The sequence below is a fragment of the Ailuropoda melanoleuca genome, chromosome 4 (genome assembly GCF_002007445.2).
Source record: "Ailuropoda melanoleuca isolate Jingjing chromosome 4, ASM200744v2, whole genome shotgun sequence".
In the NCBI taxonomy this organism is placed as follows: Eukaryota; Metazoa; Chordata; class Mammalia; order Carnivora; family Ursidae; genus Ailuropoda; species Ailuropoda melanoleuca.
Window position 1 is genome coordinate 122,821,014 of NC_048221.1, and position 25,377 is coordinate 122,846,390.

Here is a 25,377-nt window from a genome sequence, read left to right on the forward strand (position 1 = left end):
CTCAACGTCATACAGCGCACGAGGGAAGTTAAGTGGGGAAGCAATTTCTCCAGGGGCAACATTCAAGAAAAACAAGTTGGCTCGGACCCAAAGAATGACCACCCCACTCTAGGGACCATCTAAAAAGGGATACTCTCCCTTTTCTCAAACTGTATGGTCCCCTCATCAGGAGGGCAGGAGAAAGGAGTCTGAGGTTACTGAGGGAGCAGGGGGCGGGCTAGATATGCAAAAAGAGCAGCCTCTGGCCTTGGGGGACTCGTTTTTGCGGAGACCAGCATGATGGGGATCAGCAGGGCATCTTTGGAACGGGGGCCTTCTCTATAGGAAGAGGCGGCGAGCCCTGGGCATACTTAAACCACGGTCCTGTGCACAGGCCACCTGTGCGACTCGGGATCCAACCTCCCCGCACCAGCCCCAGTCCAGGTACCTGGAACTTAGTCCGATCGGTAACCGGCGACTACGTGGGGTACAGGTTACCCGAGCGCGCCCCCGACTGACGCACAGACCTGCGCGCGCACCGCGAGCCGGATGCGTGCGCGCCCCGGGACGTCCCGCCCCGCCCCGCCCCCTCTGCGGCCCGGGAGCCGGGCGGCGTGCGCGCCCCCGGACGCACCGAGCCGGGCACTCGGAAGGGCGTCCCCGCAGCGCCTGAAAGGTCTTTGCTCCGCGCTGGCCTCGTGGGTGGCGAGCGGCGTGGAGCCTGGAACTATCAGAAGGGCTCTGTAACGAGAGGTGGTGCAGGGAGACCGTCCCGGGAAGAACAAAGGGCGGTTGGGGGCGGGGTTATTTCGGGCAGTCAGGTGGGCGACCCGCAGAGGCGTCTGGAAGGCCCGCGTCGTTAGGGAGCGTAAGAGCGGCCTTTCTGGTTACCAGGTCGGACAAAGGGCAAAGGTCGGCCTCCGGGTTGGAGAGCACCACCTTTGGGCAATGGCCGCATCTGGGGAACCCGGCCGGCAGTGGCAGGAGGAGGTGGCCGCGGTGGTAGTGGTGGGCTCCTGCATGACCGACCTGGTCAGGTTAGTCCGGCTCAGTACGCAGAGCCTGCGGTCGTGGGAGGGGGCGGACTGTGCTTGGCACCGGGGCTTTGGCGATGGTTCAGTGCCCGCTTTCGGGGTGAGCTACAGGTTTCCCTAGCCCGCAGCCTGCCTGCCTGGCGTGGAGGAGGCAGAATTTGAGTTGGTAAGGTGACTGTCAGGTTAGGGAACGTAAGGGGCCAGCGTGTAGTGGAAGCTCTTAACTGTTACTAGAAGCGCCTGCAAAGACCTGCTCCGGTTTTCTTGACCAGTCTCCTGAACCTGTCCCCTGACTAGCCTGAGTAACTTTGGTCAAGTCATTTTATCTCTGAGAACGTGCCCAGCTCCCAGGGTTGTTATGAGGACTAAATGAAGGAAAGTGTTTTGTGAACAGTGACGTGAGCCAGGTTGGGTATTATTCGTCTTAACTTGAATGAGTGGAGCTGGGGTCAAAAAAGGCGATCAGTCAGTCACCTTCCATCATACTGACTGTTGGCATTCCTGCAATAGTTCATATTTACACCTTGTTTTCGGTATTAGTATCAGTATTTGGGCTATCTTATGGCAACCCGAGTGTGAGTCAAAATAACCCATAAACACAATGTTTACAACCATTTAAAAAAAAGATCAAATAATGAAAATATGCTAAGTGAAAACAAGGTTAGATGGAGAGACTCCTCATTTGTCTTTTTTTTAAATGAAAATGGCGGAGTGCTTAGCTGGCTCAGTACTAGAGCACAAAAGTCTTGATCTTGGGGTTGTGTGTCCATGCCCCACCTTGGGCTTAGAGTGTACTCAAAAAAGAAAGAAAATGGCTTTTCTGATTATAAAAAATAATATATGTTCATTGTTTAAAAAAATCAGATATTCCAAGAAAATTCTACCATTCAGATTGCTTCCATTTGATATTTTTGTGAATGACTTTCTAAATATGCTGTTTTTACATTACAAAAATTAAAAATGATCAGGCATACTACAGTAAGACCTCATCTGTCCTGCAACCTTGCTTTTCCAAAGGATAGCAGAGAGCCTGGAAATAAGTAAAAGGGTCTTGGGAAAATCAAGTCACCAAATCTCTGTACCACCTGTGTTTTACTTAGAAAATAGTTCCAGGATCTGTATGTAACCAGTTTACTCTTTCATTGCTTAAAATATTTATAAGCTAAGTTTTCAAATTTCCAGACCAAGAGTAGAAAGGGGGAGAGACTGCTAGTGCAGGTATAGTGATTGTCAAAAAAGTTATTTTCTAGGTGCACTGGCAAAAGAAAGCTAAACAATTTTCCCATGCACCCTACCTGAATAAGTGTCAGGTTTAAAATTCAGAGCCACTTTCTTCTTAGTCTGAGCATTATGTGAAGATTGACCATCAACATTAAGGATAATTATACTTCATAAAATGAATGCTTTTCATACTTGGGAGAGGGTGGAGTGTCAAAGGCTCATGTAGCATTTGTCGGGATTTTAATTTAAGAGCTAGAAGAGTTTGGGGTCCCTGAATGGCTCCGTCAGTTAAGCGTCCAACTCTTGATTTCAGATCAGGTCATGATCTGAGGGTCATGAGATTGAGCTCCACGCAGAGCTCCACGGAGCCTGCTTAAGATTCTCTCTCTCCCTCTGCTCCCCACCCTTAAAAAATAAAAAAAGATATAGAGGAATTAAGAGATTATTTAACCCAGCCCTTCAGTTCATAAAGGAGTAAACTGAGGTCCAGAGAAATAAAAAACTCTTACGTTGTATATAACCTTTCTAATTTTTCTTCTCTCGCCATTTTCTTTCCTTCTCTCGCCATTTTCTTTCCTTTGTAAAATAACTAGATTTCTACTTCTCATGAATCACCAGTAAAAATTTTACTCCCTTAGAGACTCACGGCTCTTCTGCAAACTTCTTATGGTTGCTGATTACTCCTGCCTCTGACGATCTTTACAAAATACCTGAGTATAGAATTTTTATTTAAAACCCTGCATCTGTGATAAACTTGAGTCTAACTTTCCTAGTTATGGTACATACCATGATTGTGTTAGTTTCCTCTTGCTGCCAAAACAAATTGACACAAACTTAGTGACTTAAATAATATAAATTTAATATAGTTCTGGAGGTCAGAAGTCTGACACAGATCTCACTGAGCTAAACTCAAGGTGTCTGGAGGCTCTAAGGGAAATCTGTTTTCTTGCCTTTTCCAGCTTCTAGAGGCTGCCCACATTCTTTGGCTCATGGCCCCTTCCGTCTTCAAAGCCAGCAGTGGTCAGTCAAGTCTTTCTCACATGGCATCACTCTGATGCTCACTTTCTCCCTCCCTCTTCATTATAAGAACCCTTGTGATTATATTGAACCCAAATGGATAATTCAGGATAATATCCTTATTTTAAGTTAGCTTATTAGCAACCTTAATTTCCCTTGCCGTGTTACGTAACATAAGTTCTGGGGGTTAGGAATGTAGACCTCCTTGGGGCAGGGTGGGGGGGACATTATTTTGCCTACCACAGTGATGAAGCTTATAGTCAAAAACTCTTACAATACTTAGAGCTTGGGGGATCACTGAAGCCCATCATCAGTTTAGTCTCTACATTTTACAGGTGAGATAACTAAGAGACTAGTTAGATGACTCACCCCAAATCACACAGCCAGTTAGTGGCACAGTGAAAGCTGGAAACCCATGTTTCCCAAGCTTTATCTTTTCATTATATCATTCTGCCTCTACCTCTGGCTGGTATTTATTGCCCTTTTCATCTGCAGTTCATTTGGAAGCTTACAGTGTGTGCATTCATTGTGTACTTCGTAAGCTGATAAAGAACATCTAAGGATTTATAATCTTCAGGTCTAAAGATGGTATCTTCGTGACAGTCCCTTACTTTATTTCTTGGTTTAACTGGAGCCAGCCTGGACACCAGTGCCTATACTGTAGAATGACTGCAGAAATAAAACTACTTCCGTAGCCAGGCCCTTGGATGCTCTTGGACAGCATCCAATCCAATTCACTTTCTATATTACATTACTGTGTGCCAGACACTGCTAATTCAATCAATGAGCAACTTTTTTTTCATGTCTAATTTCAGTTTGCTATGAATAGTAAGCTCTGTGTACTAATAATTTTAAAACATCATTAGCTCATCCAACATGGCAAACAGTGAACATTATTTAATACCCCCCTATGTTTATCATTACTCTCTTCTTGAACACTCATCTCTGAAGTTCCACAATGCAAACATAAGAGAAATCAAACTTGTGGAAAATTAAGTCAGAGTTCCTCCAAAGACTGGATTCCGAAAACTCAACAACAGATGAACTTCTTGAGAGATTAAGCTCACAGATCTTTGTTAATCATGCTTTCACTAATAATCTTTATTTCTTATGACACGTATCACCCATGTTTTATTCACTCGGCAAATATATATTGACTTTATATATATATATATGCCAGGTACTCCCCTAAGTGCAGATGATGCAGCTGTGAAAAACACAGCCAAAAATCTCTGCCTCGTGGAGCTTACATTCTAATGGAAGAGACCATATCAGTAGAAATAAGTAAAATGCGTAGTATGTTAGATAAATGCTAAGGAGGAAAATAAGGCATGAAAGGAAGATGGGAGTAGTGATTTTAGGTCCTTGCCCACAGAAAGCCTTGCTGAGAAGGTGATTTTGAGTAAAAACCTAGAGGAGGAAAGGAAGCAAGCTATACAGATACCTGGGTAAGAGCATATGCAAAGGCCCTGAGGTGGAATCAAGCCTATTGTGATCAGTGAACAATAAGGAGTCCAGTGTGGCTGAAGAAGAAAGAAAGGGAGGGGGAGGGCAATTAATGATTAAAGGATGTTGGGTCATACCCTGAATAAGATGAAAAGCCATTGGAGGGCTTGAGTAGAGGGGTGACCTAATCTGATTTACATATTAATATCATCACTATGGGGGCTGTGTGAGAACAGACTGAAGGAAGGCAAAGGCAAAAAAGGGGAGACCAGTTCAGAGTCGTTAAAATAATCCAGACAAGAAGTGATGGTAGCTTGAAAGCAGTCCAAGTGAGGAGAAGTGAGCATCTTTTTATTATATTTTGAAGGCAGAGCTGACAGGATTTGCTGAGGACTACAGATGGGTCAGGAATTACTCCCAAGTTTGTGGCCTCTGCACATGGAAGGGGAAGCTGACCTTTGCCGAGAAACAAAAGACTGGGAGCAGAGCAATCTGGATTAGGGGGAGGGCGGTATCAGGAGCTGGGCGTGGACATGTGAGATTTGAGGTGCTTGTTAGACATCCAACTGAGGCCGTCAAGAAGACAGATAAAGGAGTTTGGAGTTCAGAGGGTAGGACCAGCTGGAGATACAAATTTGAGAGTCGTCAGTGTATCGAGGATATTTGAGGCCGTGAGGCAGGATGAGATCACTGAAGGTCTGAACTCCTAGGGCACTCCAACATCTACAGCATCCTTTCTTTACATAATTTATCTCCCGTCTCCCAGTCTCTCTTACCCCTAAAACTTGCTTTGAGACAAGCTCAATACAAACCCATGTTTACATTTCCATGGTGATAGACTATGATGTCAGCTAAAAGCCTGTGTTATCCTTTTACATGCTCCAATTAAAAGTGATGGCTTGAGAGAGAAGGCCCATGTTCAACCAAGCATCTAAATTTAATCCTTGGCAAGTCAGGAAATGATTGCTTAATTCTCAAAAGATTTTAATTGGATGGCGGAATAAGTGAATTTAGAAGCTTTTCGATCCAAAGTGGATGAAACGTAGGACCTAGATTACTTTTTTAAAAAGCCAAAAATATATACCATACCTAGAAAAGGGTACATGTGTCTAACATATTACAGTAACCTCTAACCTGCATTCCGCTGGAAGCCTCTTGACTTGTCATATTTGGAACTGAAAAATCTCTTCTGCATCGCATTTTCAGTAAAGTAAAAGCCAGAGGAATGTTGACCTGAGGAGTGTCACGCATTCCCAGTGTTAGAGGAATATCCTTTATTATCCTTTCTGCTCCTAAAGTTGGTCTTGAAAGTTGCCTATCAGTTACCAACTCTTAAATTAGTATTTTGGCAAATATGTTTCTGTCAACCAAATTCCCTAACATCAAAAGAGAGCATTCATGGGAAATTTGCTAATTTTGGTCCCTTTGAGGAAAACACATTAAAAAGTAAACTGCAAAACAAAACAAAAAAGTAAACTGCACACGACAAAGCAAGCACACCTACCGTGCGGTATTATGAACAAGTTCCTTTAGTGATCCATGCCCTTGCCAGCTCTTCACACCCTAGCGTCTGCCCTGTTGGGAGAGGAAGGTTGGGTGGGCTTCGTGACAGATGTCTCTTCACTATTTTGGTTACTTGTGTACATTGTTGAAAGATGGGGACTGTGCTCAGTGCTAGGGATACTGCAATGAGCAAAACATGGTCCTTGCTCCCGAGGAACTTCTAGTCCAAGGGAGAAGGCAGACACAGAGAGAAATCATTGCAGTGATGCGGTAAGTGCCTGCAGGTTCTGTGGGAGTACAGGGAAAAGTGCCTGGATGGGATGCTTCCTGAGCCAACCTTTAGAAAATAAGCAGGTGCTAGCCCAGCAAAAAAGAGGAGAGAGCGCATTCTGGCCAGCTGGGATAACCCTCAGGAGCAAAGTCACGGCTGTGGGTATACACAGAGCGTGCTGAGACAGCCACTACTGGGTCCGTAGACCATCAGAGGTAAGATGTTGCCGAAAGGCCTGGTCAGCCATGCTGAGGCACTTGGGTTTTATTCCGTAGGCCCTGGGAACCAATAAAGGGCTCAAAGGACAGGAATGACATTTCCCATAGCTCCATGGCTGCCAAAGTGAGGATAATGCCTGCTCTAACCCATCTGACAAACGTATCGTGAAGCTCCAATATGAACCGTTTGTGATTATTCATGATGATGGGAATGTGAAAGAGGCATGAGCACCAAAAACCAAAAATTGTAGATAAGTGAAAATTTTTAATAATTGATTCCAGAATGCATTATTTTTTGTATGCTGATTTATCTAATTATATTTCCTTAGGATAAAATTAATTCCATTTGTATTTCTTTAACCTACACCAGCAGATGGCAGGAAGAAGTAGCCTAGATGATTACAATGTGGTGACAGAAGTCATTTTGAAATTTAAAGTTTACTATAATTAATTGGCAAAATAGGAAATAAAATACCGGTTTTGTAGTTATTTGTCACTATTCATACTTGCCTTCTTCAATGAATTAAAATGTTTTTCATCAGGGGGCGCCTGGGTGGCACAGCGGTTGGGCGTCTGCCTTCGGCTCAGGGCGTGATCCCGGCGTTATGGGATCGAGCCCCACGTCAGGCTCCTCAGCTATGAGCCTGCTTCTTCCTCTCCCACTCCCCCTGCTTGTGTTCCCTCTCTAGCTGGCTGTCTCTATCTCTAATAAATAAATAAAAAATCTTTAAAAAAAAAATGTTTTTCATCAGGAACTTCGATGAATGCTTTAGTCTCACTAGTTCCCCTTCTGCTCTATTTTTCTGCATCCTGATTTTCCCACATACCTTATTGCATCCCCTGGTTGTCCAGTCCCCTCTCACTAATCCCCCACACACACATTTCTCCTGCCCTCTCCTCTTGTGCATTCTAGCTCCGGGATTAGCTCCATCTCAGTCTCTCTATCCAGGCTTCTCTTCCTTGTCCAGAACTTTGCTCAGCTGGGAGGCAGGAGGTCTGTGTATAATTATTCAAAAAGATTTAGTTGACATCTGATGGCATTTTAATTTTTAAATATGTTTCTAACTACTTGACCTCTGTGCCTCTCCCAGTGCTTTCTGTACTCAGTCTTCAGTCTTGTGTCAGAGGGATGAAGGAGGATGCAGCCCCTTTTTGCTTCCTTTATTCTGACCATATTGCTTTTTAATAACTGGTTTACTTCTCTCCTTGGGCCACGCTTGTACACAGCACTTCTGCACTGCTCTCACCTCACTCTGACTTCTTGCATACACAGGCATCTGTCATCCCAACTATCTCTATAAATGTCTTTTAAGGTGCAGACCATTCATTCAAAAATATTTACTTCTGGGGGCGCCTGGCTGGCTCAGTCAGTTAAGCGGCTGGCTCTTGATTTCCACTCAGGTCATGATCTCAGGGATCGAGCCATGTGTTGAGCTCCGTGATCAGTGGGGAGTCAGCTTGAGGATTCTCTCTCCCTCTCCCCCTCCCCACCATGTGCATGCTCTCCCCCTCTCTAAAATAAACAAATATTTACTTCTGAGCATGATGGAGTGACTAGTACCAGACTTACCTTCCCACCAGAAACAACAAGAAAATGGGGTATATAAGGGACAAAATATATGAAGCAGCTATTTCAGATGTTAGACAATAGGCATGTTATCCAGACAAGAAAGGAAACAAACAGATGGGTCCTAGAGGCATGTTACTGACCATGGCACAGCGAGAAGAAACTCAAGGAAGTATGGCAATATCAGTGAGTCGAGAAAACTGAGTTCATAGCTTAGGGAGACTAAGGTGGCTAGAATTTGTGGGAACATGTACTGGAGAGGAAAGAGCTAATCAGCGAAAGGTCTAGAAGTCTGCATGGGAGTCCCCTTGAGTCTGTTGCTAAATAATACATGGACATACATAGAGACTCCACAAAGCTGGGCCACTACTAGAGAGCTCTAAGCTGAACATTTCCCAGAACTTATACAGGAATGGGAGGTATTGCGTTCTATTTGGCCAGAGACATTTTTGAACCCTTGGAGCATTCAGTAGAGATCCCAGAAGGACCACAACTTAGTAAAAGGGGTAAACTTGCCCTAAGTAAAGGCTACTCTGAAATCTCCCTAATAAATCTCAAAATCAATCCTCAAAAGGATCAAACAGATAAATTATTTAGCTGCCCAAAAAACCAAAGTTCAACCCTTTGGAAAAACACAACAAAATTAAGACACCCGACTGTAACATTTGCAATATTCAGCATTCACTCAAAAATCAATAGTCATGCAAAGAATCAAGAAAATATAATCCATAACCAAGGGGGGAAAGCCAATCAAAATTGATACAGAGAAATAGCCAGGATGGTGGAATTAGCAGAAAAGGATTTTAAAGAGCCATTATAAAATGCTCAGTGATTTAAAGAAAAACATGAACGTAGGAGAAAAGTGGGAGATACATAAAAGAACCAGATAGAAGTTCAAGAAATGAAAAATGCAATTTTTGAAATGAAAAATCACTTGATGGGCTTATCAGCAGAGTAGACATTACAAAAGAAAGGATCAGTGTACTTGAAGACAGATTATCTAAATTGAAGCATAGAGGGAAAAATGACCAAAATACACAGAATCTTTGTGATGTGAGACAAAGAGTCTGTCGTTTGTGTAATTGGAGTCTCAAAAGAGTGGGTGAGGCGTGAGGCACAAAAAATATTTGAAGAAATAATGGCTGAAATTTTTTCAGATTTTATGAAAATTACAAACGTGTAGACCTAAGAATTTCAGTGAACCTCAAGCAGGATAAGCATACTGTAAACCACAAAGCACATTGTAATCAAATTCCTGCAAACCAATTATAAACAGAAACTCTTAAAAGCATCCAGAGGGGGTGATAAACAGACATTACACATAAGGGAACAAAGATTCATTGCAGACTTGCAAGCCAGGAAAAAAAAAAAAATCTTTAAAGTGCTTAAAAAATAAACTGTCAACATAGAATTTTATATCCTTCAAATAAGAAGGGGAAATGAAGACAGAAAAACAGTATCTGAGAGAATTTATCACCAGAAACTCACACTACAATAAATATTGAAGGAAGTTCTTTAGGCAGAACCGAAATGGTACTAGATGGAAGCTGAGATCTACCCAAAGGAATGAAATGCCCCAGAAATGCTTAATATATGGACTTCTTTCCTCCATTTCTTAATCTCTTTAAAAGGCAACTGATGGCTTAAATAAAAAATAACAGTACAGTGTTGTAAGCTTTATATCATATAGAAGTAAAATATGTAACAATACTAGCACAAAGATTAGGAAGGGAAATAGAAGAATAAATTACAAGTAAAGTGGTTTAGTAATGTTTGAAAATAAGCTGTGATAAGTTAAAAGATGCTCGTTTTCCCCCTTGATCAATCACTTTTTAAAACAGAAAAAAGGGAGGGGCACCTAGCTGGCTCATTCAGTGAAACACACACGACTCTTGATCTCAGGGCTGTAAGTTCGAGCCCCATGTTGGGTATAGAGATTACTTAAAAATAAAATCTTTTTTAAAAGATAGGGGAAAAAGGAGTTAATCACATCAGTAGTGAAGATGAAATGGAATACAGTTAATCCAAAAGAAGATAGGGAGAGAGGAGAGAGATAAATGAGTATTATAATGTCAGACAGTGATATGGATCTGAAGAAAATCGCTAGGAAGCAATGAGTGTTCTTCCCATGAACACTCTCACATTTCTGCATGATCAGGACTTTCTAAGCAAAGATCACCAGCACCAGGATTAAAGAATATTTGAATGGCAAACAAACCTTGCAAGTCAGAGACTTCTGGAGAGATTTAGGGACTTCTTCCTTGGACACATTTATTTACATTCTAGGGGTTATAAACTTAGAGACCTCCCACTCCTTCACTCCCTTGAGAGGATTCGTTTATATTACAAAGCAAAGGTCACCAGGCAGTCTTTTCTCCCTTTCCTTCTTCCCCACCCTGGAGGGGAGGAGAAGCAACAGCTGTGTCAGCTTCTATGTAAACTCCCAAGAATTCATTATTTGGAAGTTCCTCTCATGTCACCCTGGGGGAGAGTGGGACACAGAGAACTAATGCAATTATGAGTAATTAAAAAGCTGTCTCTGATCCAGAAACATAGTATTCCTTGTCAGAATGAATGAACACTTAACAAAAATTAGGAATAGGGACATCTCCTGTAAGGTGGTCTGGGAAGGCCTCTCCTAGGAGGGAACATCTGAGCAGAGATGGGAAGGAAGGCAGCCACATTAGACCATAACGTACTCCTCTTTATTGCTTCCCGTGCCTAGCACACTTTTTCACACAAGCAAAATTTAAATAAGATTCAAGGATAGGATACTCTGAAAGGCTGGCCACTTGTGACCAATATTCTTCATATCTATTCTATAAATTCAAGAATAGCTACCTCTTCAGGCAAAACTACTTATTAGCCCCAGACTGATTAGGAAAAAATAGGAGTTAATAATCAAAATCAGTTTTAAAAAAAATGGTTTAAAGCATAATTCAGCTTTCATTCCCTTAAATCCTATGTCTGCAGATTTAGGGTTAGGAACCACAGAATGAAGATTCGAAGCTAAGTTTTGTTTTTGGTTTTTTTCGTTTTTTTACAGAGCTAGAAAGAGAGATCACTAGGTTGGTTTGGAAATGACGCTCGTTCCTGTAAATGGGACATACACAAATGCTGAGAACAGATACGGTTGAAGAGTACAGGCAGCAGGAATAATAAATGAGTGTGATGAATTTTAATTGGGCAATAATAGTACAATCCCCTATTATAGAGGCATACAAGCTTGCAGCCAGAAGAAGAAAGGGTGGGATGCAAAAAGCCAAAAAGCAACATATTCCTCGACTTTGGGCTGGAGCCGGGATCGTGTGACCTCTTTGGTCGAAAGACTTCTCATCCCTCTTTCACCAGGTCATTCCTTCCTTTGGTATGAATCATCTCTGAGAGTCTGTAACAAGCACATCACTGTCAAGAAGCTAAAAGCAATTGATTAGTTGTTCTGATAACACCTGTCAGTGAAATAAGTCAGAGCACAAAACCCAGGCATTTAAGGAGTTGACAAGTATTATTAAACCTGTTTTGCAAGAGAAGAAGCTGGTTCAAAGAGGGGAAAGCTGTCAAAGGGAATACAATCAGTAAGTGGCTCAGGCCTGCTGCCTTGCGCAAGGAGTCTCTAGCCACGTGACCTCTCAGGGCCCAGAAGACTGCGGGGCCATTATGAACATATAGCAGTGTTTCCTCCTGCGCAAATTTAAAATGTGACATTTTTAAAGCTACGAAGTTGTTTTAAATTCAGATATATTTCTTATGATTGGTTTTCTCTGCCTGGGTTTTTTCCCTCATTCAGAAACTTCACTCTATGTTTAATTTTTAAATGGTAGCAACAGTGTATTACTACCAGTACACTGCTCCCTTTTTATTTTCCTTTGAGCACTTTGTCCTTGGTGCCCTGCTAAATGTCATGTTTGAATTGGGGCAAATCAGAGCAATGCTTTCATCCAAGGGATGGTGCTCTGTGCAGGTCCTTTCTTGAGCCAGACCCTAATTTCATGATTTTAATAAGGAAAGAGATAGGAAAGCCTAGGTCAAGGTAAATTAGGATTTATAATTCCCAAATGCTTCTGCCTGTCTGTAACTAACTTTCTAGTTGCTCTCAACTCTGCTTTCCACTCCAATTCATTTACTTTTAAAAAAAGAAAAATCAATAAGCAGTAAACTGTCTTAGTATCGGTTCAATAGAAAGGTCCAAGACAAAGGTTTAAGAGCGTATAATCTGTGCAGGACTATAATCCAGGGAGCAAGAAAAGCCTTTACAAAGACACTTGACATGTTTAACTAACTGGTTCCTCAATGCTGCGGACAGCTGGGGAACCATGACAAAGGAACAGAAACCCTGGAATGGAAAACGAGTGGCACTGGGCAAGGCTGTGTTAGGTTGAGCCTACAAGGAGCCAGCTACCAGCCCAGGTAGCTGGAAAAAGATGCTGAGAAGCCAGATGAGCCTGAAATAGTAACAAGTGGCTTCCCATAATGCACAAATATATTCTTGTTGCATATACCTCTGTGTATAAAGTAAAACATGAACTTCTGCTCCCTCTCTCCACCCTTTTCATGGATACCTGTCATTAACATTTCATTTTCTGTGCATTTACATATTATGAGGACATATACTATCTTTTTATTTTTAAAAAACATGAGTTGGGGCGCTCCCCTTTACTTGTTAGATGCTGTCTGATTCACGAATCGCTTAATAAAGCCAATTTGATCTTTAAAAGAGAAAAAAAAAACATGAATCAGATCATAATAATCTCATGCTCTGACATGTTTTCTTTTTTTTTTTTTTTCACTCATATATTGCTTGCATCAGGGTTAGGATTTATTACGTTGTCAGCAAGTTGCTTTTGTCCCAGAGAGGTATACTAGAAAACACCGATTTAACATTTGTTGAATTAATACGTGAATGAAGAGTGATAGTCTGATTTCTAGTTACAGTTCCTACTTACACGAGAGGAGTGCTGCTAACACCGGGAATGCAGTGGGCAAGGTCTGGTAAACCGCGGAACTGTCATTGCCAGATAATTGAACATCCCCGCCAGTCTCCTCCTTCCCATTCATCAGCACCTCCAAACCTGCAGTTCAGAAGTAGGAGTGGAAGCTACACAGGGGAGACACAGAGAAGAAAGGTGTGGGGGGGAATAATCTTCCCTCTTCCCTTCTCAGTGCTTGGCTGAGACCCCGGTTATAAAAGACTGATTAACAAGAGAAAAACAAATGTATTAATCTGTATGCCCCAGGTACACATGGGAGATGCCCAGGGGAAAAGGAGTAACTCCCCAAGGTGATTAAGAATTCAGGGATCCTACTAGGGACGGGAGAAGGGGGAGGCCTCTTAGGGGAGAGTAAATGACTTAGGAAAGATGAACTGGCCCTCAGTAGAATAAAGAGGAGGTATGACGATGTTTGTGACAAAGTTTGTCCGGGTGTGGGGTTGACTTCTAATCTGTGACAGTCCGTCCTTGCTGGTTGATGAAACTTCCAGGGAGGGGATTCATGGCTGTTGAGTCCTTTGGGGGGACTGGTCTTTAGGCAGGTAAGGGGCAGTTCAGAGAAAGCCTCTCCCTCCATTTGCTACTTTTCACGTGCCTACAGTTCAATATAAGCAGTATACCAAAGGCATATTTGGCCAGCGTGTCCTGAGCTCCTCCAGTCATATTCTGCTACCCTTCAGGGAGACAAGGGAAGTCTCTTCAAAAAATTCACTCAGTCAAAAAAATATGTTAAGCCCATGCTAAGTGTCAGGCACTCTGGATAAAATGGAGAACATGACAGACTTGGTCCTTGTCCCCATACAGGGAGAGTCTACAATTGAAGGAAGAAAGAAAGAGTAGGGCAGAGATACAGAAAGAAAAGAATGGAATTCCAAAGGAGGGAGACGTCTATTTCAGTGATGGCTAAATGAGTACGGTGCTTGTGTTAATATAAGTTGTTTAGAAAGGAGTTTAAATCCCAGCCATCTGCTCCCACAACAAACACATAACACTGTACGCCCAATTTCACTCCTCCGTCCCATATATCCACGTCCCAATAATCATCTGCTGATATAGTTTTCATGATTTCCCACGGCCAATAATAAAGATGTACTTGATTCAAACCAGAGTACTGTGACCCAGATCTAAGCATAAATATAGTGAAGTCATAAGTTTCTATACCGACAGTATTACTAATTAAGTTATTTGGCCTGTTTTGAGCCACAGTGGATATTTTTTCTTTTGAAGGTTGTTATAGATGTTGTTTGTAGCAGCATCAATAAGCCAAGAATTCACATAGTTACCCAGTCGCACAGATTACTCATCATTGCCTGCTCATAACAGAATCCTAAAATGTTTAAGATTTCTGATGCAAATCAAAATCTCATCATCACTTGTCATTGCTAAATTAAATGACAGGATAATAACATTACATTAAAACCATTTTTCTCTTGATTGAGTACCTTTTTCAGAAGTGAACCTTGTAGATGGATATTTTTTTCATCAGTACTATAAATGCATTTAGAATAGGAGGTAAAAATAGCATGAAAAGGGGAGGAGTGGAATAGAATGTTTTCAAATTATTGATGAGTCTCTTTTGAATCTCAAATAACCATATTTGACACCGCGGTGCTAGGGAATGGAGTAGTTGAGCCCAATTTACTGAGACTTTTCGAACTACATAAAGGAGGTGCACAGGTTGAACTTGGTCATGATCGACACCATCGTGTGTTCTTGGCATCAGTGATAGGTTATTCCATTGCAAACAGGCGATTAGTGACCTGTAGGCACTGGCATTGTCCTGATACTCTGATATTAGGCATAAGATACTGGTTTCAGATACGTTACAGCCTAGGTGGGAAATGATTATAATTTCAGATCTGCCAAAACAGAGTAGGTTCTCAGTGGACTTACTGTCGTGAACTTCCCCCTTGGCCTTTCTTGCCCATCTAAAGCTAATTAAGGTTTTTGGTCACACCTGCCATCGCTCCATCTGGCCCCCCTCACCCACTTCTTTGTGGCCATCCAGTCCTCATGCTACTCAGGGCCATCTTCCTCACTCACCCTCACACCCAGGACTCTTTCTGTTTTCACATCTTCTGTCCTTTAAAGATGTTGTTTCTTCACATCTTCCACTTTAATGTTACGAAAATCATACCATGGAGAAAACCTCTTACTCTGACTTTTTGTCTCGTTTACTACAACCCTCACCAGGCAGTTAACAGGTAAGTAAAAATCCTTAGCTCTTGGAGAAGTCCACGAAGGTAGAGACTGAAACAGGGTTGGCTAGGAGTCAACAATAGTTGAATCTGGGTGATGAGTGCATGGGGGTAGAGAAGTGAATATATTGTTTTCTCCAATTTTATAGGTTTGAAATTTTCTATAGTAAAACTTTTAAACTAAACTTAGCTCTCTAGACTTTTTTTTTTTAACAGATGCTCTTTTTGAGTCAGTACCTGAAATGGGTGGTGTACAGGATGGTCTGGGACTAACACCTGATCCTGCCATCAAAATAATAACCACTCCCACCCCACCTGCCAGGAAACAAATGGGATTCCTTAGTGCCTGAATTGCAGCTTCCCTCTTCTTAGGTCCTGAGCGTGGTTACCAGAATCCTGGTACACTTCCTACTTCTTATTAAAGTGACCAGATTAACCTGTACAGAAACACACATTGATTAACTTGGTCCATTCATCAAGTCCCACTGTGAATAAAGGTCTGTGCTGGGCACTGGGAGTCAGAAGTGACTTCCCTCCAAGAGCTCCCCGTGATGGGAAACGGAGGCACTCGTGGGCACTGCGACACAGTAGACTCTAGAAACGGTCACCTGAAGTGGATCTCCAGTAGCGCGGCTGTGGGACTGTGGGAGGGAGTGGGGACGGAAAGGCTTCCTGTCAGCAGGTGCATTCTGGACAGTGAGGCCACCCACTGAACGTTATCTTAAAGGAATAGGTGATCTTCTCTGCTTCTGCTTGCATTCTGATTGCTCAGACTAGACTCTATCCGAGAACCTTGTTTCTCTCTCTTCTGAAGAACTTCAATTGATTGCAGTTACCAATGTGCCTTTTCTTCCCTTCTCTTTTTAAATTATGGCAGTCTTACTTCTCGTTTGCCAAAAACCGGAGAAACCATCCATGGACATAAGTTTTTTATTGGCTTTGGAGGGAAAGGTGCCAACCAGTGTGTCCAAGCTGCCAGGCTTGGAGCAAAGACATCCATGGTATGCAAGGTAAGTGTAAAGTACAGTGGACAGGATTCTAGAGGCAAGGGTCTGGTTTTAAGACTTGAGTTGATTGTTTTTATTTTTTAACTATTTTAAAGGGAACAATTCTGTGGCATTTAGTACAGTCACAATGTTGGACAACCACCATTCTCTTAGTTCCAGAACATTTCTGTCATTCCAAAGTAAAACTCCTTACCATGAAGCATTTTCCCCCCCATCTCCCGCCCCCACCACCTGCCCCTGGCATTCACCAATCTGCATTCCGTCTCTGTGGATTGATCTATTCTGGAGATTTCCTCTAAATGGAATCATAAGATATGTGACATTTTGTGTCTGGCTTCTTTCACTGAGCATAATATTCTCAAGGTTCATCTACCTTATAGCATGTATCTATTTTATTCCTTTTGTGGCTGAACAATATCCCGTTGTATAGACGATAATTTGTCTATCCACTTGTCTGTTGATGGACACCTGAGCTGTTTCCACCTTTCGGCTGTTGTGAACGGTGCTGCTGTGACCGTGCATGTGCACGCACTTGCTTGAGTATCTGCTTTGTATTGTTGTCAAAGATTGAAAGAGGAGCGAGTCCTTTTCCTTATCCTTTATATTCGTTTCTGCCTCACCGAGTGCTCTGGGAAGTAGCTTAATGCTGCATTCCTTTAACTTCCTGAGCTGCTAAGTGAAGGGTGAGAAGTGAGACGAACTCGCCTACCCCACTGGGTTTCTCTGGTCCAGACTCTAAGCAGCACAAGTCATCCTGTTTTTAGCAGTTTTTGCTACAACACAGCTTTTGGAAACTTGGTCTAATAACTGGTGAGTCACTTATCTCTAAGTTATTTCTTCTAATGCTAGCTCTCGGATCAGAAGGGAATCTGGGCTTTTATGAACTACCCATAACTAATCCTTAGGCATAGTTCTGTTTTCAGGTATATAAGGAAATGACACGTAAAATACAGTAGTCCCTATTTCTAGCCATCCAACTGAAATCCTTTGAAAATAAAATTGGCTACCGAAGGTTCAACATTTGTGTGTTTAATGAAATTTTAAGATGCTAGCATTACTGGGATAACACGAAAGATAGTTTATTTTAGGAAAGCTAGACTCGGTCTACACAGGAAAGGATAAGAAAAAACTGAGAAATTTGAAAGAATGAGCTTGCTTCTGTGAGCTGGGTCAGTTTTACCAAAATTTCTCTGCAGTGTCGTTTCCCGTCGCATACAGCGCTCTTCTCTCCACAGGAGTCTTTCAGTGATGTACAAATGATACAATTATCATTTCATCTGCTAATGAACTGTAGTTTTATTTCTAATTTATGAGAAACCTGATGAAATTCTCATCTAGCTGTTTGGTCAAAAACATTCACATGAAGCACAAGATTCAAAGTAAGAAACACACATCTTCTAAAGGTTGAACTCTTGATTTTAAGTGTCAGTTAATCAGCCATTAATTATTGATGACCTAATACATGCTAGGAATTGTGGGGCTTGGAGAAGGAGCTGTAGGCCTGATCGATCCTATACTTGATTAGAAATGAAGGGGCTGGGGAGTCATCAGATGGTGCTGACTTAACATGTCCTGGGAGCTGGAGAAAGGAGGCTATTTCCTGGCTGGGAAAACGTGGACAGAGAATTGGTATTGGAAGCAAAGTACCAAAAATGGCTGCTCTGGGAAGAGAGGAGTTCCCTCGAGCTGGAGCCGTAAAAGGAGAGATTAGAGAACCCCTCTTGGAAGCTTCATAAATGCTATTCATGTAGCCATGAAAGTCAAAATTGGATGTCCCCTGGGATCTCATCCAACTCGAAGATTGAAATTGGTGTTATTTTAGGTCTGTTGAATTTGAGGCAAAGAGAAACGCAAAATAGAAAATATTTGAGTTGTGGAACTGAACTTGGGAAGTGAATCATACAACCCTCAGGAGTGGATGTGAGAGGAATAGACAGCAGAGGGCTGTATTTGGGGAAATGTTACAGTCAGGAGTTTGATAAAGCCACGGTGCTGTTTGTTTTATTCTGGTCTGCGTATGACAGTTTATGGTAGCACCTGAACAGTTGCGCAGCCTGCTCCTAGCCGCTGTGTCCCGATGCAGCCGTCGGCCGCTCAGCCCTGCAGTCGGCTTTAGCTTGGGTGTCGGTACAGACAGGATAAGAAAGCGTGGCTTCAGCCAAAACCCACACGGGGTGACTTTGCTTACACAGCCTGGAATCGTTAGACACCAATTTCTCTAAGCTTAAACAGACTGCATAATATTCTTAGACTTCTTCAAAAGAAAATATCCTTTTTATAATAGAAGCTATTGTTATCCATTCATCGTGGTATTTTTCCATGGTGAAGTATATTCTTATTAAGCAAAGTAGCCAACCTGCTGTATAGCAGTTTTTTTAAGATGACAAATTCCAAGTAGAAACCAAAATCATGAAATGACTCAAGGTAAAAATGAACAGATGGAGCAAAAGAAAAACAGGTAGAAAATTTCCTTCAGTTTTCTTAGCAACATTAACTTACCTACAACCGCCCTGCAACCAACTAAAATCCAAGCTCTGGTGAAGTAAGACTGTTTGATGGCACATGCAAAACAGCTCATACTGAGCTCAGGGGAATTATTTGCCAAGATATTTTCACAAGGACTATTAAGCAAGAGCCCATCATATGCATCCAGTGAAACATGTAATCATGAAACACTTCAGGTCGTTAAAGAGTTGTATGGTCAGTACTCACCTGAGTGGTGGGCCAGAGGCCACAGTCCAAGGGGAATTGGAAGTGATATTTTCAGATTACAAATCCAGGCAGATACCATAGAAAATGAAAGTCTTCTTGGCAGTGCAAAGAGTCTGTGAGAATACCTTTCATAGGACTTCACCTGATTTTCTTAAGTGCCTCCTCCTCCATCATTCTTGAAGCTAAGTGTTATTTCTTGATATCCAAAACTGGCTGCTCAGGAGGGCCAGCGGAGAATAAAGAAGAGTTCAAGATGCACTGGCCCAGTCTGAACCCAAAGACCCTGCTTCTTTTGCGGTGGGAAGAAACCCTGAGCAGGCATGGACCCAAAGGCACCCAGCTCTGAAATCAACCAAGTGAGAAGACCTTCAAGAAATTACCTGGTCCTCCTTTCCTCGACATGACACTCTCGAAACTCTCTAGGGGTGCCTAGCTGGCTCAGTCGGTAGAGCACGTGACTCCTGATCTTGGGGTTGTGAGTTCAAGCCCCACACTGGGCACAGAGCTTCCCTTAAAAAGAAAAAAAAAAGAAACCCACCTGTGTCATACAAGCAGCTGTGTGTTTTCTTTGCAGAATGGGCAGATATTAAGCTCTGTGACAGAGGCAATATGTTAGAGCCATGCTACTCAAAGTCTGATCCCCAGGCCAGGCTGCAAACTGTCACTAGACAGTACAGAAATTAGGAGTAAGCAATTAGCAACAGTTATAGCATTTGGCAGAATAATCTTATAGCTGATGAATATAACAGTAATAATAAATTAAGCCTGGTATTTTGTAGGACTCTTTTCTGGTTTTATTTCATTATTGTTATATTTTACAGAATTATTAGTCCACAGTAGATTGAAAATGAAAAAAAAAAAAAAACCAGCCTTCACTACAGATGGCTTGAAAAGCAGCATATCAGAGTACTCATCATCTTAACCAAAAAAGGTTAGATTGTCTGTTGTCTTTACTGTGGGACAGTCAACTGATCATGCATTAAGATTTAGTTTTCAAAGATCAAAAAGTAGTCACCAACACTTTCCAGGTTATATATAATGAAGTGAAATTTGTCCTTTCCTGAACTCTGCTGAAGGATGACTGGCTAAAACTTAATGTCTATATTGATTGGAATGCCTGGCCACATATCCAAATACAGGGTACCCTAGGACTCTAAGCAAAAAATATGTGTCTCGTACCAGAAGAATGGAAGAAAATTGGATTACCACCAACCACCTCTTACCCTCTATCCACCTCCGCTCTCAGATAAACGGGACTCAAAAATGGTGACTGTAACATTAATTTTGTATGTTAAAGGCCATTATCCCTATTTAGATAGGATTTAAACAACCAGCTAGCTTGAACAACTGGAATTTTATGTGTTGTTCTGTCCTCTTTTATGACAAAGCCACAAGTGACAAGTTAAAAGGTTAATATGAGGGACTTAATTCAAAAAAGCAACGGCTGGGTTTTGTTATAGGACAACAGATGCATGTTAGGCTCCAAACCTGCTGTTCGTCATGACCCTCAGGCACTAAGCAGTCACAAAATGTCTTGAGTCACAAAGATTAAACTGCATTCAACTTGGTTTTAGTGTTATATTTCTGTGCATTCTAACTTTGAGAACTGGTAACCTGTTTTTAATATAAGTGATAACTTTTTTAGCAGAAGTATTCAACTTCATGAGCCTTGAGTATGATATCTTGGTCCTCTAGGTTTTATTAACTTCAACTATATGTTGATAGATGGAATTACTAGATGTTTTCTACCATTCAAGGATGCCAAGCAGCCCATTCCTCAACCATTTTGAAACATGGACATTATATGGTAGTGCTAACTGAAGTCACTTCCTCAGCACTAGATCACAGTTCTGGACTGTGGAAGCCACTGACTGGCTCTCCCTCAACGCAGAGAGCCTTCTCAATGGTAAAAGTGAGGGAAATACCTCAGGACCCTTAGCTAGAGGAAATGCTTTTGCTCCTGATACACCCAGTCCTGCTGTTTTGCATGATTCTAATTTACATCTCTCCATAGCTGCATTATCCAAGATGGCAGCCACTAGCCATGTGTGGCTGGCTTTAAATGTAATTAAAATAAAGTTTTAGGGGCGCCTGGGTGGCACAGCGGTTAAGCGTCTGCCTTCGGCTCAGGGCGTGATCCCAGCGTTATGGGATCGAGCCCCCACATCAGGCTCCTCCGCTATGAGCCTGCTTCTTCCTCTCCCACTCCCCTGCCTGTGTTCCCTCTCTCTCTGGCTGTCTCTATCTCTGTTGAATAAATAAATAAATAAAATCTTTAAAAAAAAAAATAAAAAATAAAAAAATAAAATAAAGTTTTAAATTAAGTTGCTCTGGGGCACCTGGGTGGCACAGCAGTTAAGCGTCTGCCTTTGGCTCAGGACATGATCCCGGCGTTATGGGATCGAGCCCCACATCAGGCTCCTCCGCTGTGAGCCTGCTTCTTCCTCTCCCACTCCCCCTGCTTGTGTTCCCTCTCTCGCTGGCTGTCTCTATCTCTGTTGAATAAATAAATAAAATATTTTCAAAAAATTAATTAATTAATTAAGTTGCTCTATCATACTGGCTACATTTCAAGTGCCTATTTGGGGTAGCACAGAGAGAGAGAGCATTTCATCACTACAGAAAGTTCTATTCAACTGCATGACTCTGCAAGCTTCAGGGAAGAGCTGAGCCTGGGATTTCCTGAAGAACATCTGGGGTTCTAGGAGTTGTGTTGGCTTAAGTGCAAGTAGTTGTCCATAATTGCTGATGACCTGGCTTCCTTCACCCAGAGCAGGCTTACACAGGCTACTTCAGACAATGTGCTTTTCCCAGAATCCTTCAGCCCAAAAGTATTTCACTGCTGCTACTGAAAGAGTATAGGAGTGCCTTCCATGGGGCTATCAGGAGCAAAACCTTGTATAGGACCTTTTTGCAGCCACAGTTAGGACAGTCTGCATGCCTGTAGTCGCGATGTCCCTTTAAAAATGATAAGATAGGCCAAGGAAAATGAACAGACGGGCAACTAAGAAGACCAAAGACTTAACACATTTCATGCACAGGGCTTAAGGAGGGATAAATGCATGCTAAGCTAGAGTCTCCGATAAGCTTTTAGGAAGATTGTGTAGGCAAACAATATAAGGTGGTATTCAATTAAATATTTAATGGCATCTTTTAGGACTGCTCTAGGAGTTGAGGAAATGAGCATTAAGAAGGGCTAGGATAGGGAGGTAGGCCTCAAGCTGCACTTGAAACACAGGTGGGGTTTGATTAGGTGGAGAGAGGAAAGGACTTCTAAGTTCTCAGAAGGCAAGAAAATAGACACAAATATATTGCACTCACCTTGTGTTTTTAACCCAGTCAAAGGATAACATCACGTTAATAGTCCCTTTCTGCTGACACTCTGTAGAACAGAGAAATCCAGCGATTTTTGCCAAATACAAGTGTTAGAGAAGCCCACAGAGCAAGGGGAGGCAAGCCTCGTGACATCGAAATGAGACCGGAGTCCGCAAACACTCACGTGGCGATGCTTGTAGCTTTACAATACCTTGATCCCCTTGTTGGACCCTGATGGGCCCCCCACCCCTGGCAGACTCCGCAGGCCACACTCCGTGGTCCCACTTAGCTGACTTCCCAACGTGGCACCAGGCGGGACTGCTCTCCCTCCTCGTTGCTTCCACACAAAGCTCCACGCATACTCTCCCCGTGTTCATCCTGCAATCCAGTGGGCCTCAGCTGGGGGCACACATGGTAACCACCTGGGGCGTGGGCCACGGTCCCACCTGCCCAGGGGCCGATTTCACTGATCTGCGGTGTAACCTGGGCACCAGGATGTCTGTAAGCTCGTCGGGAGCCACCAGTGCTCAGCGAAGGCTGAGAACTACTGGTTTCCTACCTGCCGGAGAGAACTCACCCCAGTCCCACCCTACCTGACTCAGGTGGAACAGTTTGCAGCAAAAGGTAAAGAATTTTAACTAGCTTGATAATGGCAAAACTGAAATTCGATTCCAAGTTTCCTGACTCCCATTCACACTATTTTGCTTTGTGGCCAAGATACCTTAGACTTGAAGTTCTCTTATCAATTTGATAGGCAAAATGTAACCGGGAAAACAGAGAAACCTCCAAAAATACCTTTGAAGGTTCCCCTATGATATTATTATGTCAAGTCCTTTTTATTTCAAGGACCGTTTGAAATCATTCACTGTGATTTTTTTTCTTTTTTTATTTAAATTCAATTAGCCAACATCATTAGTTTCAGACGTAGTGTTCAAGAATTCTTCACTGTGGGGGCACCTGGGTGGCTCAGTCCTTAAACGGCTGCCTTGGGCTCAGGTCATGATCCTAGGGTCCTGGGATCGAGCCCCGCATCGGGCCCCCTGCTCCGCTGGGAGCCTGCTTCTTCCTCTCCGACTCCCCTTGCTTGTGTTCCCTCTCTCCCTGGCTCTCTCTCTCTCTGTCAAATAAATAAATAAAATCTTAAAAAAAAAAAAAATTCTTCACTGTGATTTTCATTCGCAGTCATTACAAATCATTCCATTTGTATCATTCACTGTGATTTTCAAGATACTTTCACTCAGCTCTCAATGGCAGGCAACACATGACACCTTTGCCTGGGTTCTGCTCTGATTTCTGGTTATGAATTTCCAGTTCCTGGGGAAGAGGCTTACATTTGAGTCAGAAGTAGGCAAAGGGCATTGGAAGGTGTTCGCTTCTCTCGACCTTTTTTAAAGTCAATCCAGCAGAATAAATGATTGTGTAAGAGGTTTGAGGGTGGGGAAACAGGGAAAATGGCATTCTTTTAGTATGACATTGCCCAAAGCATCTGTACTCCTCTGTAATGCAGAAAGAAAAAAGAGGCCTCAGATCTTTGCTGCTTTTTGCCCACATTTCAATATAATAAATACGTATGTCTGAGACACAGACGTGCTCGCCGTTGGCTCTGTTATTCTTACGGAAGTAACAGGATACATGGTTACATTAAACAGCATTAGTTTCACCATTAATGCAGATGTTATGCTTTTATTACAATAATAGTAACACAGTCTTATTTTTAAAATAATTCAGTGCACCCACTGGCTTGCTTCCATGACCAGGCGCTCCTCTGTTTGAAAATAGAGAGCTACAGGAAGAACTGGAAGCGTCAGGGAGAACCAGACGGGCAGGAACGTAGTTTGTAAGATTGAATCCAAGCAGGAGGAGCCGTGCCCCTCTCCCCAGGGGAAGCGCCCATCGGGGCAGCAGTACTGCGCCGGTGATGATGAGGATGGGGACGATGACGATGATGGTGATAGCACCAAGCCGTTACTGAATCCTTCACAGTTGTCAACCCGCTTCACGCGTGTTGTTTTATCCTCGCAGCAAACTTGGGGTGACTTTCCAGATAAGGAGACGGAGGCCGAGAGGCAGTTACAGCGGCTTGCCCCAAACCACAGGGGTGGTGCGAAGGAGCTTCTGACCTCCTTTACACAAATGTGACTATCGCCTTCCCGTTCGTTCTCATCCGTTCTTTTACTTTGTAATGTGTCGCCACGACCCGAGGCAAAGTTAATGGAGCTACGGTCGACTTCTCTTGATCCTCAGCAGTGTTGTTAGTTTGCCATTATTTTTTAGTTACCAGATTTTTATTTTTGTCATGGGAATATCCGAGAAGGCAAAGGCAAAGTATTTTTGTTCCACATCTCACATAGAGGTTAGAACGCCAGCTGACAGGTTTGCCAGGAAACCACTATTGGAATAAATCTGGAACCATCACCGTCCCCGAGGGACGTAGCCCCATCGGGTGATTCCTGGAGCAGGAAGAAGACAGGCAGCTACTGCTCTCTCCAAAATACCCCTGCAGCATGGGGCGCCTGGGGGCTCAGTTGGTTAAGTGTCTGACTCTTGATCTCAGCTCAGGGGTCGTGAGTTCAAGCCTCGTGTTGGGCTCCATGCTAGGCATAGAGCCTACTTAAAAAAAAAAATTAAAATACCGCAGTTATCATGAGCATGCAGTCCCTTCCTAATTATGCCTCGGATATGTGCAATATTCCACTCGGTGTGACAGGTGCCTCTGTGAGTCTGATTTTCCCTCCAACCGTTTCTGGAGGGCAAAGCCACATGCTTTTTGGTTTTCTCTTCCCTTCCAAGAATTCTTCCTAATCCCTGCACTTCTTAATGTTTATATCATCACACCATTGATCAAACATGCCTTTGAAATTCACCTTAAACAGGTTTGCCGGGGGGGGGGGGGGGGGGGGG

The 25,377-nt window shown here is 42.8% G+C and overlaps 2 protein-coding genes and 1 non-coding gene across 9 annotated transcripts in view; 2 read left to right on the forward strand and 1 right to left on the reverse strand.

The window, feature by feature from the left end:
* Positions 1–563, reverse strand: part of BABAM2 (BRISC and BRCA1 A complex member 2) — a 404,421-nt gene extending 403,858 nt beyond the window's left edge. For both annotated transcript variants that reach the window (XM_034659718.1, XM_034659717.1), the window contains exon 1: positions 428–563. The gene's annotated coding sequence lies outside the window, so the exon portion shown is untranslated. The remainder of the gene's footprint in view (positions 1–427) is intronic.
* A 111-nt stretch (positions 564–674) lies between these two features.
* Positions 675–25,377, forward strand: part of RBKS (ribokinase) — an 83,285-nt gene continuing 58,582 nt past the window's right edge. The window contains exons 1-2 of one of the 6 annotated variants that reach the window (XM_034659719.1): positions 675–1,016; positions 16,320–16,452. In XM_034659719.1, the coding sequence (XP_034515610.1) occupies positions 928–1,016; positions 16,320–16,452 (222 nt within the window). In that variant the 5' untranslated portion in view covers positions 675–927. The remainder of the gene's footprint in view (positions 1,017–16,319; positions 16,453–25,377) is intronic. The other 5 variants (XM_034659720.1, XM_002913760.4, XM_019808061.2 and 2 more) reach the window with 5 other exon arrangements.
* On the forward strand, positions 19,589–19,661 carry TRNAR-CCU. The gene has a single exon. It is a non-coding gene; the product is annotated as a tRNA-Arg (tRNA).